Source organism: Helianthus annuus, chromosome 16, assembly GCF_002127325.2.
Source record: "Helianthus annuus cultivar XRQ/B chromosome 16, HanXRQr2.0-SUNRISE, whole genome shotgun sequence".
Classification (NCBI taxonomy): domain Eukaryota; kingdom Viridiplantae; phylum Streptophyta; class Magnoliopsida; order Asterales; family Asteraceae; genus Helianthus; species Helianthus annuus.
This window is the reverse complement of record NC_035448.2, coordinates 181,594,086-181,613,040: the sequence shown is the minus strand read 5'-3', so window position 1 is coordinate 181,613,040 and position 18,955 is coordinate 181,594,086. Positions and strand designations below refer to the sequence as shown.

The following is an 18,955-nucleotide window of genomic DNA, read 5'->3' as shown; positions in this document are numbered from 1 at the left end:
TCCCGCCTGACTTTAAATTTGTACCACCTGAATCAAAGGGAGCCTTGAGCCATTTTTCGTTCTCCACTTCTTGAACATTAACTACTTGTTGAAATACCTTATCCCAGATTTTTACTCCAGATGCATATGTTAAATCACTAGCATGGTCTTCTAAACACAAATATTGTTTACACTGAATCGAATTCGTACCTTGCGCCCTAGTTTTGGAAATAGCAGACTCATGATGAGATCTTTGAGGGACAAACCCAAATTGAATTAGGTCGCCCCAGGTTGTATGCAATGGAATTACAGATACCTTCAAGTCATGATCCAATTTCGAAGTTAGTTGTGTAACAATAGTCGACAAAATGCAAGCCATGTCACTTGTATTAGCCGTATGCATTGAGAAATTGGGCCAAGACCCACGATTATTTGTGTCACCTTTTAGACTCGTTTGAGTCATGTAAGGCCTTCTCCTAAGTGCCACACCCCCACGTACTTTTGGTTCACATTGATTATTCTCTATGGGCCCACAATTTTGAACCAACCTAATTGTTCCATTTAACTCTACATCAATATTTTGAACCACATCCACCGACCCAAACTCAACTTTTAGCTCACCATTTTTATCTTTATGTAGAAGCCCACGTGTAATATTTTCATGCATAGGATCAATGCACTCTTCCTTATCTTCTAAGAAACCTTTATCGTTATACATGATATTGTCTTTTGTTTGAATATCTATTCCTTTTTTAAAATTCATAATGATATGTGGGAATATGGTGGTTAGAATTACCCGCAAGTTTAGCAATCTTGATCTCCTTTTCACCTTGAATTTTCGAACTCCACCTTTCTTTTGAGACCCCGTTTCTTCCAGCATGAAAAGACATACCACAGACTGTGATTGAGATCCATCACTAGCCGCTAGACCATTTATCACCGCCATAGAACCACCGGAAGCTATCGCATCACCTCCGTTTTCAACCGTAACACCCGGTAAGTTCGATCACCACCGGTAACCCAAGAATACCATTCCTCGTCCCTGTATTCATCATACACAGGAGGGGAATCATAGATAAGGTCAGGATCCTCGTTGCCTCGGGCGGCGAATCTACGGGGATGATAACCATCACATGATTCACGAAAGTTTTCATCGTCCACAATCTCGTTGCCTCGGGCGGCGAATCTACGAGAATGATCACGATATCCTCGCGGATTAAAAGGAACTCCGTCGTTGCCTCCGGCGGCGAATCTACGAACGAAAGTTTCTTCTTTTCCACGTAGAGCCATTTGAAAACCAAAAGCTCTGATACCAAATGATACGGATCGGAAGCGTACTCAAATGGCTCAAGAACAATCGATTAAACAAAGACTGATAAACGAACCAAAGGTTCAAAGAACATAGTTCTTTCTATTCAATAATCAATTAAAAAACCGTTTAAACAATAACCCTAAACACCCTATTTATAAGATATGAATCATAATTCGAAAAGGAAACAAAATAAGATAAAATATTAAATTCAAATAAAGAGATAACTAAAGAGATCGGGCCTATCCGCATCATGCTACTAAAAAGGTATCCTCCTTTACCTGTTCGGCGATCTCTTTATACATTATGACCTTGGTTGCATATGACATCGAGTGTTATGGGCTACTAATAGTTTCCTCCACGGTTTAAGCTGATTTGGTGTTGTTCGAGTAAATGGTCCTTTATAGGGAGTAGCACCTCATGTGGATATAGCTTGTGCCACACATTTGGTCACGCTAGTCACTAGCCTGACTAGCCTCCTAGATGTCTCATAAACAAAAATTCATCAAGATGCGACTTTTTTTTAGGCATATTGGATTTAAATATCTCAATTTTTATCAATTGGCCGATATCACTCCCAACTTTCGATTTGTACCACTTCACTCCCAACTTTCAACTTATTTTCCTCTGGTACCCCCAAACTAACTTAACCTTAACCAAGTTAGCTAACGCCAGATGTCAAGTCACTAAACAAGTGCCACATCAGATGCCATGTCAGATACGACATCAACTGCCACGTCACTAAACAAAATGCCAAATCAGCAAAAAACTAACTGGATTATGGTTCAATTAGTTTAGGAGTGTCTAAGGAAAACGGGTTATAGCTCCATCTACTTTTCTAGTTGCCATACAAGCTGGAGCTTCAATGGTGTATGTGTAGTTCAAAACAAACAAGTGCTGTATGCAGGTGGGAATTGGGAACTATGATTGATTCAATGATGCGGGCATCCTTTTCTCACCTGAGCAGGTTTGTTAATATATTCATACAACAGACTTTCTGAATAAAAAATTCTTTGTAAAAAACTTAAACATCTGAAATCTGAATATTAGAACTTCAACAACAGAAGCAGGCCCAAACACTAGTTTCTACAACAAGTTTTATGCAATTTATTCTAGTCTTGTTTTCGTTCTATAGATACTAAACTTAATGATGGGGACACGACGAATTCTTCAGTTGGTGACAGTATGCGTGACCGTTAAGCCTCCCTGATCAAGTAATAAGCACTACACACTTAAATAGACTAAAATTATATTAACAACTAAGTATCCCATAACCATAGAAACTAACTGTTCAACATCTACTTTAAAGTCGAAGTTTTTGCGATACATGGGAACCCAATGAACAGCTACATTCTAGTAAACTACCACGGCTACAGGCGTGTCTACTCACAGAGAAAGCTTTGATAGAAATTTTCCATTATACAACCCCCATGAGCTTCTAAAGAACAAACACAAACAACTTTGTAGTGAACACAAACTGTTTGATAGAAATCCTCCAGACAGTTTTGAACAAGCCTATCTATAAATTCAATAAACATATAACCAGTTCTAATATTCAGTACATGCATAAACACAAACTAAGATGATCCAATTAAGCCACACTTCAATGAAGAAAAAAAATTACAAACATATAGAAATATCTTTTAGAAAGAAGCTAAAGTTTCGGTATAACGATGATGAGCGTTTGTGAACTTTTTGTAGATGTAGTTGGTGGCATTGAAGTTGAATAGCTGCTTAAAACTCTTGTCATGAACATTATACCTTACTATTATCATCTTCGAGTGAATTAGAAGCAATAGCATGAATGTATCTTCTTCTTTTTCACCTCTAATCACATCAACCACGACAAAATCAAAACGCGCATTGATCATCTCCGGAAAAGCACTCTTAAGTTCAAGGAGATCTACTTGATACTTGACAAACCACCCCGAATGATCGCTCAACATCTCATGCACGTTCAGAGTTTTAGCATCAAAATCAAGACCCATTGTTAGATGTAAATGACCTCTAGATTCCCCAAAGTACGTTGTCCTTGTTTCGGAAGACGTCATTCCTACCGGCAAGGGCAACGTTTGCAACCGTTCATCCTCAATTTTAAAGAACAAGTGATTGTGATAAGAGGGAGCCCAGTGAATAGCTCCATTCCAGTAAACTCCCTCTAAGGGGTGCCACCAATTCATATAAAAGGATTCTATAGAAACCTTCCATTTCCTTGTATTAGACGAGTAAATTCGAATCTGAAACAAATCTCCATAAGGCTCTAATCTACGAATACAGACAACTTTATAGTGAACACAATCTCTTTGGTGAAATACCAGACCCATAAAACATATAGTTTTACGAACATTGTGACCTCCGGGGACCCCTGGGACGGTTGCCATTTGCTTGGTGGTGGGATTAAATACATAGTATTTACTAGCACCATTGTACCCTATATTACTACAGAGGAGCAGTAACCCATTACAAGATTGCAAGATTCGGATACCACGAATATCAAACAAGAGATCAAGACTACGGAAGGGAGGAGTGCTTGGGTTTTCAACATCAAAGGGAAAATAAGTATTACCAACAAAAATACCAGGGGATTTTGAAAGGTTGTCATAGAGTAGGGTGAAACTTCTGTGACTCAAAAGTGATTGCCAGTGTTTGGAAACAGATTTGAAACGAAGGATGGAGGTAACAGGGAGCCGGAGAAGGATTTCGGTTAATAGGTCATCGTTGGACCCGATCAAACCTCCAGAGTGAGTCGGTTGATGATCCATGGATGCCTGTGATTGGATTCTCTTGGTTTTGGCTCTGGTGTTCATAGTTTTTTTTTGAGGGATGAGCAATATGGCGCCATTAGGGTTTCCATGTGATGATATAAGATTTTAAAAGGAAGTGGGCCGGGCCAGGCTCAAGTTGAAAGACTTTGATAGTGCTTTTAAATTTGAATACTTAAAAGAGAGGAAATTACGAAAATAGCCATTGACCATTATGACTTTCAAAAATAGTTACTTCATACGTCTTTGGAGAGAGGCATTATGCATGGGATGTGTCTTGGGAGAAGAAGACGCATAGGGAAGATGTGCAGATGCATGGGCCCCACCAACATATCTAATCTTCATTAAACCACCACACACCTTCATCGGAGATGATGAAAACGACCATCTGCGTTTTCGAGAAGCCACCACCACACACCTTCATTATTGCCGGCTGAAACCCCCACCCCCACACACCTTCATCGTCACTTCCGCCACATGTAATCGCCACCACCATAGACCACCCCCACATCGGCAAACCAAATTCACATTCCTCTCAATCATTAACCGTACAATCAAAAGCAGGCCTGATTGCTCCGTGGAGCCGCCGGAGACGGCGGTTGCTCGGCGGCGGCCCTTCTATACTTTCGTTCCATGTGAATTCTGTTACACTGCGTCAACCTTAGCAATAACTCCTTTTATCGCCATTCTCATGGCTCTGTTCTTCTCGTTGGCACTACTCCAATCAGTTATGCATTTATAATCTTAAATCCAGTTTGTTTTTACTTTAATAAATCTTGTTTAATTGTGGATTGAACGTGTACAATTTTAAACAACATAAAGCTGCAAGTTTTTGGAAATACGTGGGACTTGTATTGGTCTGATTATACGAGAGAGAGAGAGAGAGAGTAGAGTGAGATGTGGGTTTTGACTTTTCAGGATGGCCATTGATTAAAAAAAGGATAATAATAATAATAATAATAATAATAATAATAATAATAATAATAATAATAATAATAATAATAATAATAATAATAATAATAATAGGGTGTAGACTGTAGTGCATACGCATGGGAGAAGATGTGAAGACGCATCCCGTGCACGTGTCCAATTCCAATTCAAAGACGCATCCCTTGCATGATGCCTCGCTCAAATGACGCATGAAGTGACTATTTTTAAAAATCATAGTAGTCAATGGCTACTTTCGTAATTTCCACATACGTACTTAGACCTAGGGGTCTTAGACCTAAGGGGTTATCTCAAGTTTTCAAAAAACTTGTGGTTCTCAAGATACTCACCAAATATATTTTTTTGGTTTTCTTTTCTTTTTACAATAATAAGCTTTTAGTAAAAAAGTCAAAAAAAATAACTTGGTGTTGTCTCAAGTTTTGAAAAATAACTTGTGGTTTTCTCAAAATGATCAGCACACACGCACATAAGTTCAAATGAAAACTCTGGGAGTTGTGAGAACTCGAGAATTCCATTGGAAATCCTACCCCATGATATTTTTAACCATTTTTCCCCAAACATATAGATAACTAAAAAATATGTAAAAAAAAAAAAATTGTTGGTCGTGCAATTACATTAGCATTTGTAAACTGACGTAAAAGCATATATATTACTAAGGGTGGCAAAATAGGTTGGGCAGGTTTGGGTAATTTTTTTTTTTTTAACGACAAATTTGGATCACTGACGGACCACTGGAGTATCATCGTGTCACCAGCGGAACCACCCGATCATATCCATCTCCACTAGGCATAATGCATATACACCAATTCAGGAGGAAACCCAATAAATATGGGAAAACCCCCCTTTTGGGAATCGAACCCAAGACCTATTAGTCCAAAGTCTTATCCCATCCCCAAGATACCACTAGGCTATAAAGCCATGGGTTTGGGTTAGGATGAGTTTATTAAGAAATGGGTTAGGATGGGTTTATGTCAAGATGAGTTTTTGTCAAGATGGATTTGGGTATGATAGCTAAAAATATAAATTAAAAAAATCAAAAAAAAATCAAAAAAATAAAAAATCAAATAAAAAATAAAAAATTAAAAAAATAATAAAAAAAGGTTCAGTGCTTTTTGAGGATTGTACATCACGATAAACTTAATTTGGTACCGGGTATCGGTATCGAATTGGTACCGTACCGGTACCATCAAATCAGCCGGTCCTGCATAACTGTAACTCTTAGTTGTGCAAAAGGACATAAGGCCATGGGGTATGAGGCTTGGGTTGGGGCGTGGGTTGGGGGAAAACGCCCAAGCCACCATCCCAGGTGGGCTTGGGTTGGGGCGTGGCCCTTGGGGCTTGGCTTTCAAGCCGGGCGTGGGGCGGTCTTGACAAACCTAGTTGGCTGCCTCCCATTCGCTCACCCCGCCATGTCATAACGGCCATTTCAAAAGTTTGAATTTTAAAATTCAAACGGTTTGGGGGAAAACCAAACCGCCACCCGAGTCTCCCAACAACCCCCCTATATACTGTAACCCCCAACCCACTGGTCCCCCCATCCCACGAACCCAACCCCACCGGGTAACCCACTTCTCTCGAACCCGCTAACCCCACTGGTCCCCCCCCATCCCACGAACCCAACCCTACCAGCTAACCCACTAACCCACTGGTCCCCCCCATCCCACGAACCCGCTATAGCATCCTGGACCCATGAAGAAGAAATGGCTCTCGTCACTAGCGTCGTTGACGCTATGAAGGGGCGGCCACCGGGCCAAACAAAATATTGGCTGGAAGCATTCGCAGCCTACCGATATAACGTCGGTAACGACCGCCACAACCTCAATGCGTGCCAACATAAATGGCGCGAGCTACGGCCCAAGCTCGAGCGTTTCAAGGCTTACTACGAAGCCGTTCTGAGTGGCGAGTTAAACCACGAGGACCAAGTGGTGGTGGCGAACATAGAGTTTCAAGGCAAGGAGCAAAAGGCTTTCGACAAGATCGACATTTTTGAAATTTATTTAACGCTCTAGGTTTGTTATTTTGTAATTTTTAGAAATTATGTAATTTTTAGGATTATGTAATTTTTAAAATTTTAATGAAGTTGTAGGTTTTTTTTTATAAATGTTGTGTGATTTTTTATAAATTTTTTGTAATTTTTTTTTAATATTCTGCCACGCGGTGCACCCAACCCAAGCCCAACCCACGCCCCGCCATACCCTGCGGACACGTAACCAGGCGGTGGGGAGGCTCCCATTCCACGTGTTAACAAATGCCCCAACCCAAGCCCAACCCAAACCCCACCATACCCCACAGCCTAATAGCCTTAGTTGGGTGAGTCAAGCTGGAGTGATTGGGCTTTATGCAGCTATAAATGCCAAGTCATTATACATAAACAATCACTAGAACAATACGAAAACCAGCAAATCTAAACTATTCTCAATCAAAATACTCAGATCTGAAAACTCAGATTTGAATTCTCAGATGAAATAAACTGATATGTGAAAGAATCCAATTGATGCAAGCGTATGTGTCACACCCCCAAAAACCACATGCGGAACACCACCGCTTGGAGGCGTGACCGACCAGGATCCAGCCACCAATTATACTGAGCATTGATTAATAGTAGAAATATTTGCTACCCAAAGTAGTTAGCAACATCGTAGTTTAAGTTCGATAATTAGTTTTACAAAACAGCGGAAGCATAAACCAAATAGTTTTAAAGATAGTTCTTAGTTCAAGATAATTAAACCCAACACACGGGTTTTGACAAACACTACACGTCCCCAAGCAGCAGCTCCTCAGTCACTGGTTACCTGCAAGCATGCAGTGAGGGGTCAACAATAATGCTGAGTGAGTTCACTAGTTGTCCAGTTTTAGTTTACCAAAAACTTAAGTTGTTTAGATAAAGCATTTATAATCACGTCGTGGGGAGCTACCCCATCTGTAAGCTCACTAAACTGTAGATACCGAAACTGTTGACGGAAAGTTGTTGTGCCCCGAGTCAATGTCTATCGTCATTGACCATGATGCAAGGTCTACTAGTTCACGCCCGATCTCCCCCGGTCACGGTGTGAGGTTGTCAAACCTAATAGCGCTATCAACTAATAACCCGTTCGCCCCCGGCGATTAATCGGTACTGTAAGCAGGGACTTAAGCTGATAGAGTTTTGTTTAGCATGGCTAGTTGTGATTTATAAATAATATCCAAACGTATCTCCCCCGGAGATAGTAATTACCCATTCTGGTTTCCCCCGGAAGTAATGGTTCAAAAGTGTTTTTCCCAAAGTTGGTAGTTTGTCCGTGTCCCTCCGCGGGACGCATGCTTTTAGTGTGTGAACTCACCTTGGGTTGCTCGGCAGATTAGGTTACTTTGTCAAACACGCTGGTCACCACGTCCTAGCATGGTCACCAGTAGGTCAGGTTTGGTATACAAGCATTCACGTATAATCTACACATAACTAACACGTAGCATGCATACAAACAGACATGGGGTTATTGGGCCGGCCCTATTATTTACACAATCAAACAGCAACACATAGTCCAGTCAACAGGTAGCCCATATTAAACACATTATGGCCCAATAACCAAAGTGGACAGCCCAGTCGCAACAAGGTGGTCTCGAGTCGCAACCAGGAGGTCTCGGCTTGTGCTGGCTGGTTTCGAGTGGTGCAGGCTTGACTCGCAACCTCAGAGGTTCCGAGTCTGGTCTCGAGTCGCAACCGTTGCGGTCTCGAGTTGTCACGCTGTGGTTTCGAGTCGCAACCGTTGTGGTCTCGAGTCGCAACCGTTGCGGTCTCGAGTTGTCACGCTGTGGTTTCGAGTCGCAACCGTTGTGGTCTCGAGTCGCAACCGTTGTGGTCTCGAGTCGCAATGCTGTCCTTGTCTTGTTCACGTGCAGATTCAGATATAGTCAGCCTAATGGTACTAAGCATCAGGCCCAAATCAGGAAACAACCAATAGGATTTAACTAACAACTTACCCAAACTATCTATTAATCAATTATGGATCAAATCATAAGGGTTTTCACATATTCAACTATCATTCAATCATGTTCATAACAAGTTCATCATTTTAGGGTTTTCACTTTAACATGATCATACATTTTTATGAACCCAAATCACATATTTTAACAAGATCATCATGCAAGAACAAAGAAACGTACATTTTGTAACTTTAAACATGACTTGATTGGTTTAAACATTCCTAAAATATCATTCTTTTATTTATTTTGATCATTTTGCAAGACATCAACATGGAAAGGTTCATACACCCACAACCATTCACAATTCATACAAATCATGCAAAAGATTTCTAACTATTATTCTTTTAGTTCATCAAACACATATGATCTACACATTCTACATTACTAACCGGTTGTGAAGAAGGTGCCGAAACAAAGGAAAGGAACCGAGAAAAATGAAGTGTCCGAGTGATGATGATCTTGACCGTGTTTCTTGTGAGATCCGAGCTTGAACCGAGAGTTGGAAGAGAATGGGGTGTTGTTTGGGGTTTCTAGTGAGAGAGAAAGGTGTGTGTGTGTTGGTAACTAATGAAGGAAGAATGAGGGGAAGTTGGGATTTATATACAAGGGATCTCGAGTTGGGCTTGGGGGTTTCGGCCCAAACGGTTTCGGCTCAAGAGGCCCACTCGAGACCGAGTGGTCTCGAGTCGTGGTCTCGACTCACTAGTATATTCGCATAAAAAAAATATATAATACATACATACAACACATATTATGCACAAAGGTCACGTTTCCATTTAATAATATATATATATATATATATATATATATATATATATATATATATACAATGATAATACAAGATGTTTGTTCGGAAAAACCTAGAGTGTCACAGTATGAAGATCAGTGATGTGCATAATCTACAGATATCATTTCATCTCGTTTTCATTTTATATATTTTTCGATTTTGAAAGATTTAACATGTAATAGTCAATCAGTAGTGATGTATACTGATGTTATGAAGAATATATTCAAAGTTAACCTGATTTCATTCGTTACAATTATTTGAATTTTTATGAAAACATGTCCGAAATGTATAAAGTTTGATTTGAAACAGATCTTGAACTTCAAATATGAATTCGATGTGTAGTAAACATTAGGGCTGTCTAAATTGCTCGACGATCGAGGATCGTTCGACGATCGCTCGAAAAATGCTCGTTCGATTCCCGCTCAGTTTGTAAATGAGCCGCTCGGATCGGTTCGATTCAAATTCAATCCAAGCATGAGCAAATGTCCGCTCGCTCGTCGATCGCTCGGTTTCGCTCGAATTATTTTTATTAGTAATTAATATATATATATATATATATATATATTATAGATTTTAAAGATTAAAAGACCAAAATATATACTAGCCCAAAAATATTAAAATCCCAAAATATATACTAGCCCAACTTAATAGTTAATATCAAAATCTAGCCCTAAATCCCTAATTCCTAAAACAATACTCATAAACTGATTGTTCGAACTTCGAAGATCTGCATATCGTCGCTGCCAGTTGCCTTGCCACACACCAAAATCTAACACCAGTAGTTTATGGCTTTTGAACTAAATGACAATTTGTATTTCACACTTTATTTTGTGCTTCTTGATATTGTTAAGAACATTTTTAGAATTATAATTTTAGTTATGTATTACTTTTGTTAGTAAAGTGTTAGACATATTTTAATTAAGTAAGGATTTGTTTTTGTTGAACGCAGCCTTATTATTCAATCGAGCGAAACCGAGCGAAAACGATCCGCTCGATTTTAGTTAGGATTTGATAAAAACCGAGCGAAAACGATCCGATCGATTCAAATTCAATCCGAGCATGAGCATCACTTTTGTGCTCGGTTTTGCAAATTCGATCCGATCGGAGCGGATCGGTTGTAATTCAATCCGAGCATGAGCAGACCCTCGATCGGATCGGATCGGCTCATGAACACCCCTAGTAAACATAACTGAAACTCTTCGTAATCAATGTAAATTGTTCGAAATTATCAAAACTTTAACCGAACATCACCGATTCAGTCCAATATACACAGACGATATATCGAAACTTGTCGAAAATCAACCAAAATGGTCCGAAATTTGACCGAAACAATCCGAAACATGATCGAAATAGTTCGAAACTCGTCTGATTCGTAAACGATTACACACAGAGCTATCCGAGCTCTGATACCACTTGTGAGTTCAGGATGGTGGTGATTTGGGCTGGCAGCGATGGTCGGAGCAGAAGCGGTGGATGGGAGGTTGTAGGATGGTGGTGATTTGGGTTATTTGGGCGTGGGAGATGAGAAAAAGAAGAATACACAGATTTAGACATTTAGGGTTTAGTTTACCTAGAAAACTCATCCTGATCCACATGTTATTTTGTTATTTTTTAAAGTTACCCATCTTGACCCATTTAACAATTCTTGTTAACCCTACTTAACCCATCTACTATAAAAATAATACCTATCCTAACCCAAAGTTGAATGTATGGGTTGATTTTGCCACCCCTATATATTACTTACTAGTCAATCTATATGTGTGTTTGTGTGCGACTTGGTTACTTTTTATATGAAAATGTTTAATGTTTTGTTCTAAATTTGGTGAGTTTAATATGTGGCAACGCGCTTGCGTGGTTCGATGTGTTTACATTCATTTTTTTTAATGGTCACGTCGCAACACACAAACCTCAAGTTGTTTTTTTTTTGGAAAATTACAAGAATGTCACTTGACCAACCACCATTACCAAAATGTCACCCTCATGCGCCATTGGACGGACTCCTGCAACATCGGATGCGTCCGTTTCTCACCTGAAGAGTTCATGAAAGAGGAGCTTACACGTGTCCGACAAAGTTGATGCGTCGACGGCCGACTCCTCCCATATTTTGGGAGGACTCCTCATATTTTGGCAGACTCCTCCCATTGGCTCGGCTGACACTTCCAAACGGCTTGGCTGACTCCTCCCATTGCTCGGCTGACTCCTCACATTTCTTTTTAATTCTATCAAATATTTACATCTATTTAATATAACATTATAACATAAAACATTACAACATAACTTAAATATTGCAACCTAAAAACATGATATAGCATGTTATTAAAAAAAGAAGACACTTAAATATAATTTTTCAATATTTCAAACACCGAAAGGTGTTCAAAGTCATCCCCGTAAAGCATAGCGTAGTCGAGCAGGGCCTCTTGAACACCTTTCGGTGTTTGAAATTTTGAAAAATAAGTGTCTTCTTTTTTTAATAACAGACTATGTCACGTTTTTAGGTTGTAATATTTAAGTTATGTTGTATTGTTTTATGTTATATTTCTAATTTTTAAGTTATGTTGTAATGTTTTCTGCTATAATGTTATATTAAATAGATATAAATATTTGATAGAATTAAAAAGAAATGTGAGGAGTCAGCGGAGCAATGGGAAGAATCAACCAAAATATGAGGAGTCAACCAAGCCGTTGGGAGGAGTCTGCCAAAATATGAAGAGTCCGCCAAGCCATTGGGAAGAGTCGGTCGAGCCAATGGGAGGAGTCTGTCAAGTATATGGGAGGAGTCTGCCAAGTATATGGGAGGAGTCTGCCAAGTATATGGGAGGAGTCGGTCGTCGACGCATCAACTTTGTCGGACACGTGTAAGCTCCTCATTCATGGACTCTTCAAGGTAAGAAACGGACGCATCCGATGTTGCAGGAGTCCGTCCAACGGCGCATGAGGGTGACATTTCGGTAATGGTAATTGGTCAAGTGATATTCTTATAATTTTCCCTTTTTTTCTCTTTTAAGTCAATTATTTCTAATATTTTAGTAATAAAATTTTTTAAGTCTTCAAAGAAAGAGAGAGACGGTGATCACCGCCGAAAACACCAGCGTGCGGCTGTCCTCTACATTTCTGACGAAGATGTCGAGAGGTGGTTAGGGGTAGTCGGCCGCTTCAGAGAGAGAAAGAGAGAATGTGATAGTGGTGGGAAAGTGCGAGGGGACGTTAGCCAAAAAGCATTGTGTAACACAGAAGAGTAAGCAGGCTGGGCTAAAGTTCCTGATTTAGTTATTTTTAGCATTAAGTTACTTTAAGGCCAGAAAGGCCTTAAAGTTCCTTTCTAGCTATATACATTCAAGATAAAACAAGGTCCAATTTAGTTATTTTTAGCATTAAGATTCATGTTTTCTGATTTAGTTTGATATGAGAATGCGGGAGGATTCTAATGATTCATGATCAAAGAATTCTATTTGATTCATCTCTGCTTAAAAGTTTTTTAAGTTTTTATTTCTTTATCATATTTAGTTATATATTTTTTTGAGTGAATTACAAGTTTTGTCCTTTATATATATAGCAAATTTCAGCGGTGTTATTTGTCTTTAAAATTGACGAGTTTTGCACTTAATGTTTTAAAATGCTACACGTTATGCTTTTTAAGCCCAATTCAGTTTATTTTTTGTGACCATGTGCATGGCAAATGTGTCATTTTATCAACCCTTCACATTTTCCTCCAATTTTATACTCACCCAAACCTAGTTCAATAGTTTATCCCCTGAAAATGGCTATGCCCAACACCTCCACTCACCACTATTCAACCACCCACTCGCTACCTCTTATATATCTCTAATTCATCTATTTTCAATCCAGATCATAGTTCCAAATTCAACAAATTTAACCTCATAAACAACGGCCGCAATCTTAAACAAACTTTCAAAATCATACACCACCAGAACAAAACACAGTTTGAGGTGCATGAGCAACGTACCAAAAAACACCATCTACAGTGGCCGAAAGCCTCAAAACCCTGACCAACGAGTGACAATAACTACTTCCACCACCACCACAACCTCCTCCCACCACCACCACCATCCGTTCCCACCATCACTACCCAGTACCCACCCACCATTGTTACAACCCCAGTATCACCACCCACCACCGCCGCAACCCCACCATAACCACTGTCACCACCCACTCACCACCAATGCAACCCTAACACATCAATTTTACAACATTTCAGATCTAAGTTTCAACCATATAAATCCAAAGCATCACTCATGAATCTTTCCTCTAAGTTTAACACTCAAAATCCTTCCCATCTTCGCCAAAACTACCTGATTCGAACCACGAAATCCGCTTGACTCAAAACCCTCTCACCTTTGGCGCCACTCAAACAATCGTCCGTTTGGTTCCCTCATCGGCTCATCCATTCCATTACCTCGTCCATTGCATTCACTCGTCCATTTCATTACCCCCATACCAAACAAACCTTTAATTAGTGAAAAAACTATTTATTTATACCATTTCTTATGTCAAGTCAATAAAAAAAAACTATTTTATCATACCATTTCTTATGTTAAAGACTAATCCCGTGTTAGAAAAGAAACTTACCATATATAACCACGTTCAATTCAAAGTTGACATATAACAAAAAATTTCTATTATTTGCTGAACTGATTTCTATCTATGGTCAAAGTTGACGTATAAAAAAAAATTCTATCACATCACGTATGACTTAAAATAAACTATCAATAAATACCAAAGTTGACGTATGACAAAAAAATTCTATCATTTGCTTAACTGATTTCTATCTATGGTCGAAGTTGACGTATAACAAAAAGAATTCTACATCGTGTATCACTTAAAATAAACTACCAATTAATACACATCGTTTTAAACTATTTAAATATTATGTTAGATATACTTCTTATTATCGAAACTACCAATGAAAATTTGTCACCCACACGGGCACACCACACCCCAACGCCCACACACCCAAGGTCAATATATTTACCACTCTCCGATTGTGTGTCCATAAAATTTATTAGTTTTAGATCATTATTAATTCTGTGTGTCGATTTATGGGTTCGGATCGTGTGTGAATAATAATAATAATAATAATAATAATAATAATAATAATAATAATAATAATAATAATAATAATAATAATAATAATAATAATAATAATAATATTTAAATCAAAATATAAAATCAGTAATTACAATTTACGAAGGAACTTGAATTGGTATTAATTTTTTTTTAAAGGTAAATTTTATTAACAAAGGCACACCTAAAAACAAGGCCGCCAACCGCACAACGAACTTGAATTGGTATTAAATAATTTATTGAAAGGAACTATTAGAATTCAAAATTGAATGATAATGGTTAATTTAATAATATTTAGTATAATATAATCATTATAATTAATAAATCAAATTTATGCATTTCTAAAACTTATCAAATCTCATTGCAGGGCTACCTCCAACTCTATCCGTTGTTAAATCTATATATCTTTTGATTTTCAATGTTAAATCTTAATGTGAACGGAAGAGAGTAATGAGGTGATGATAGTGTATGATGTTGGTATTTCGTAGAATAACTAAATTCATTATAGCAATTAAACTTTATGTTTATTATTCTATAAACATAGAACTTATACGCTTACGCCAATGATCTCTAGATCAAATGGTGGAGGACTTGCATTTCTCTTGAGAGATGCAAGTTCGACTCCCACTTGGTGCAGAGTGAGGCACTGGTGGGCAATGATAGGAGATCCAGGGAAACCTGGGTTAGATCCTTGAACCAATGGGTTACCGGTAATTTCACTGTCGTACCTACGGGCGGGTGGGTTACTGGGTTTTCCCCGGAATTGGTGGTGGACTCGGGTTACTCTCGGAGTACTCCGTTTGTCCAGTGGTGCCCTGAAAGTGCTCGGGATTGAGTTTGTTGGCCGTTAAAAAAAAACAACTTATACACTTACAAACATTGAGGTAGTATGAGGTAACCACAGAAAAGTGACAGACTGAGAAACAATATAAAAGATCACATAAAAATTCATTTTTACCTAATCCTTTTTTTTAAGCTTTTACACATCAACACATTTAGAAGTCGTTTCAATAAAAAAAAAAGGAAAAAAAAAAAAGCTCTATTCTTTTTTGAACGGCCAACGAATCCTCCAAATGGGCTACTGGCGAAATTCACCACATCGGGATACACTCGTCTTCCGAACCGGGGAAAACCCTCACCTAGGGCCGAAGCCCGTGAACACTCGCCCGAAGGCACGACAGTGCGGTGAGGTAAAACCCGCTCAGTTCAAGGATCGAACTAGCGATCGCCGCCTACTCGCCTAGTCTCCCATCATCACCAGGTGCCGCAGAAACTAAATGCTAGGGGCAGGAATTGAACTTGGGTCACTTGGAACACAAGGTCTCTCCCTTACCACTCCACCACTAGCTCATTGGCAAAAAAAAAAAAAAAAAAAAGCTCTATTCAATAGAACAAACCACTGTTTCAGTGGTCCTAACATTTGTTTGTCCACAACTAGCACAATTGCCTAAAAGTAACCTCTGTACTCTTAACATCCGTTTTCCTCAAATTACAACCCACTGTTTGCAAACATATCCTATAACAAAGGTTTCTTAAGTGCAACAGCTGTTAGCAAACAGATCCTTCAAATTACAAAAATATATTTGCCTCAAAGGCTATTCAACCTTATCTACAAAAGATTTTGTAAGAAATATCTTTCTAATGAAACATTCAAACGCATGATGGATAAAAGTCAAGAAAATGTCGAACAAAATGTTGTAGAAAATCAAGTACAAGGGGGCACTACAACTATAGAGACAACAGTCTCACAGTTGGACAATGGTTACATAGCTAAGACCTCCTTGAAGGCAACAACTGTTGAGTCTACAATAGTAGACTCTTTAATAGTTGGAAGTCCCTAGAACCAAGAACAAGGGGCACTTGGTTCTAAGCCAAGTACAATCACTTTTGGGGGAATTCAGATGATCCTATTAACTTAGGTGATGGGTTAAAATGCCAGGATTTGACGTAGAGAATAACCAAGATAGAGTCATCAGTTGATGAAATCAAAGATATGCTGAAAACATTGGTGCAAAACTTAAGCACTCCACCAACAAATGCAGAAATTTCAACAGATGTGTGGATGCATGCACAAATGTACCTCTAACTTCAAAATTGATCTGCTGATGCAACTCATAACTTGCACATAGAGCTTATCAGAAACATGGTTGATGCAAGATACCTAAGCAGAGATTAAGGCCATTAAAGACCATCTTCTCCAAACCATAGGCACTGCTCCAACTATCCCCAAGTACATAAAAGCTGACGCCAAAAAAGGGAGAATGACAGCATGAGAAAGCTTCTTCCCTATGTCAAAAGAGCTCAAAAGAGGCCTAACACTTCTGCAGCCAAGAAATCCTAGAAAGAAAAAGGATTGAACAAAACTTAGGCTTCTCAACAGATGCCCCCACAAGAAGGCAGTCTACAAGATAAGGCAAACCTCAAACATCTGTTGCAACAACCACTGTTCCATCCACAACAACATCTACCACAACAACCACTGTTCCCCAAACACTGCTCCCATCAAAATTCACCATCCAATAAGATGATGAAGAAACTTCTAAAGCCTCACCCATCAAAACCACCACTACCACAAAACCACCCACTACCATCACATCACTTTCATTAAAACTACCATCAACCACGACAAGCATAACTACATTGCACATCCTTTAGAGTTAGCAACTGTTTCAAAATAAATTCAGTCTTTCTACTCCACAACAGACCCAAGCAAACTCACCTTTCCATTTCTCCAAGACTATCCAAAGCCTGCCAATGTTACAGTATACTTGGAGCTAAAGCTAAAACAGATTGAAGATGTTGCCACATAAAGGAATGAAGGAAAGAGTGATAAAGAGGCTTAGCATATCTTGTCTAAGGAATTCAGGAAAGTGAATACATTGGAAGACTATGCAAAGTTGATCAAGTAAAGCTAATTTTTGGCATCATGTATTCTAGGGTGAGATTGTTGGACGTACAAAAGAACAGATGATTTCGGAAAGCTAAAACGTGCTAATCAGATCAAGAAATAAACAGCAAATGATATTCTTTCCTCCCAAAGACAGCGAATCTTGAACATCTAATCAGAACATCTGTTTGAAGAATTGCAAAGATCTGTTCAAGGCATGGAACATCAGTTGAAGAAGAAGAAACCTCTGTTTGATGGTTAAAGCCCCATTGAAGACAAGCACTGGTCAAGAAGACCAAACATCTATTCTGGCCAAATAGATGTTTGATACAAGTCAACAACGATTTAAAGAACAGTGGTTAGATCAATGTAACAATGTATGCTTAGAATAGATGTTAAACGTAATAGATAAATTGTTTGATTCCCACAGATGTTTGCAAACATCTGTGGAATCTTTTCTGTTAGGCCGGAGGGTGTGGAGGGCGCCACCCCTTCTACCTCACCTCCGATAACGCCTGGGGGGTGCCACCACCCACACCGGCGAATTTAAGGAGGGGCGCCATTGAAATGGCTTCAGCATGGTAACGAGCCAAATTTGGCAGGATCGAGGAGAGTTATTGAAAATGTTACCGTTGAACAGTAACTTCAATTTAAAAAAAAAATAATTTCCAATTTTATAAATTTAACCTATAAATACCCCACATTCTCTACACTTTTTTATACACTTCTACCTCAATCTTTATACACATTCTCTACACTTTTTTATACACTTCTACCAATGTCACACCCCGATATTTCCACATATTACCAATGGGCCCGGCGAGGAGTATCGTGACGTAGTTGATATCATCATTGTCAATATACACAATATAATAGCACAGCGGAAGGTTTGGTGAATAAACTATTACAAACCATAATGTCTGAGTGTCCGAATGAAAGAATATACAGACTTGGTTGTAATAAGATCCACAGGCGGATCATAAATAAAATACAAGAGACAGAAATAACAGACTTCAGGTATCTAGGGATTTGCAAGATCCTCTTATATGACACCTAGTAGCTCCAACCTATTTACGAGAGGTACCTGTCAATTAGTATTTGGAAAATACGTCAGTTTACACTGGTAAATACAATTAACTGACTCTTTGGAAAACATTTATGAAAATTGATTTAAGTGCACAAGGCACAAATCATTTATAACTCGGGACAAATATTTAAAGATAATCTTGTAAACAGATTTA

General features: G+C 38.8%; 1 protein-coding gene across 1 annotated transcript; it reads right to left on the bottom strand.

Moving 5' to 3' along the window:
- Positions 1–2,840: 2,840 nt before the first annotated feature.
- On the bottom strand, positions 2,841–4,095 carry LOC110917155 (F-box protein At5g07610). The gene has a single exon (XM_022161757.2). It carries the CDS (start codon positions 4,093–4,095, stop codon positions 2,932–2,934), a length of 1,164 nt encoding a protein of 387 aa, XP_022017449.2. The 3' UTR covers positions 2,841–2,931.
- Positions 4,096–18,955: the final 14,860 nt, after the last annotated feature.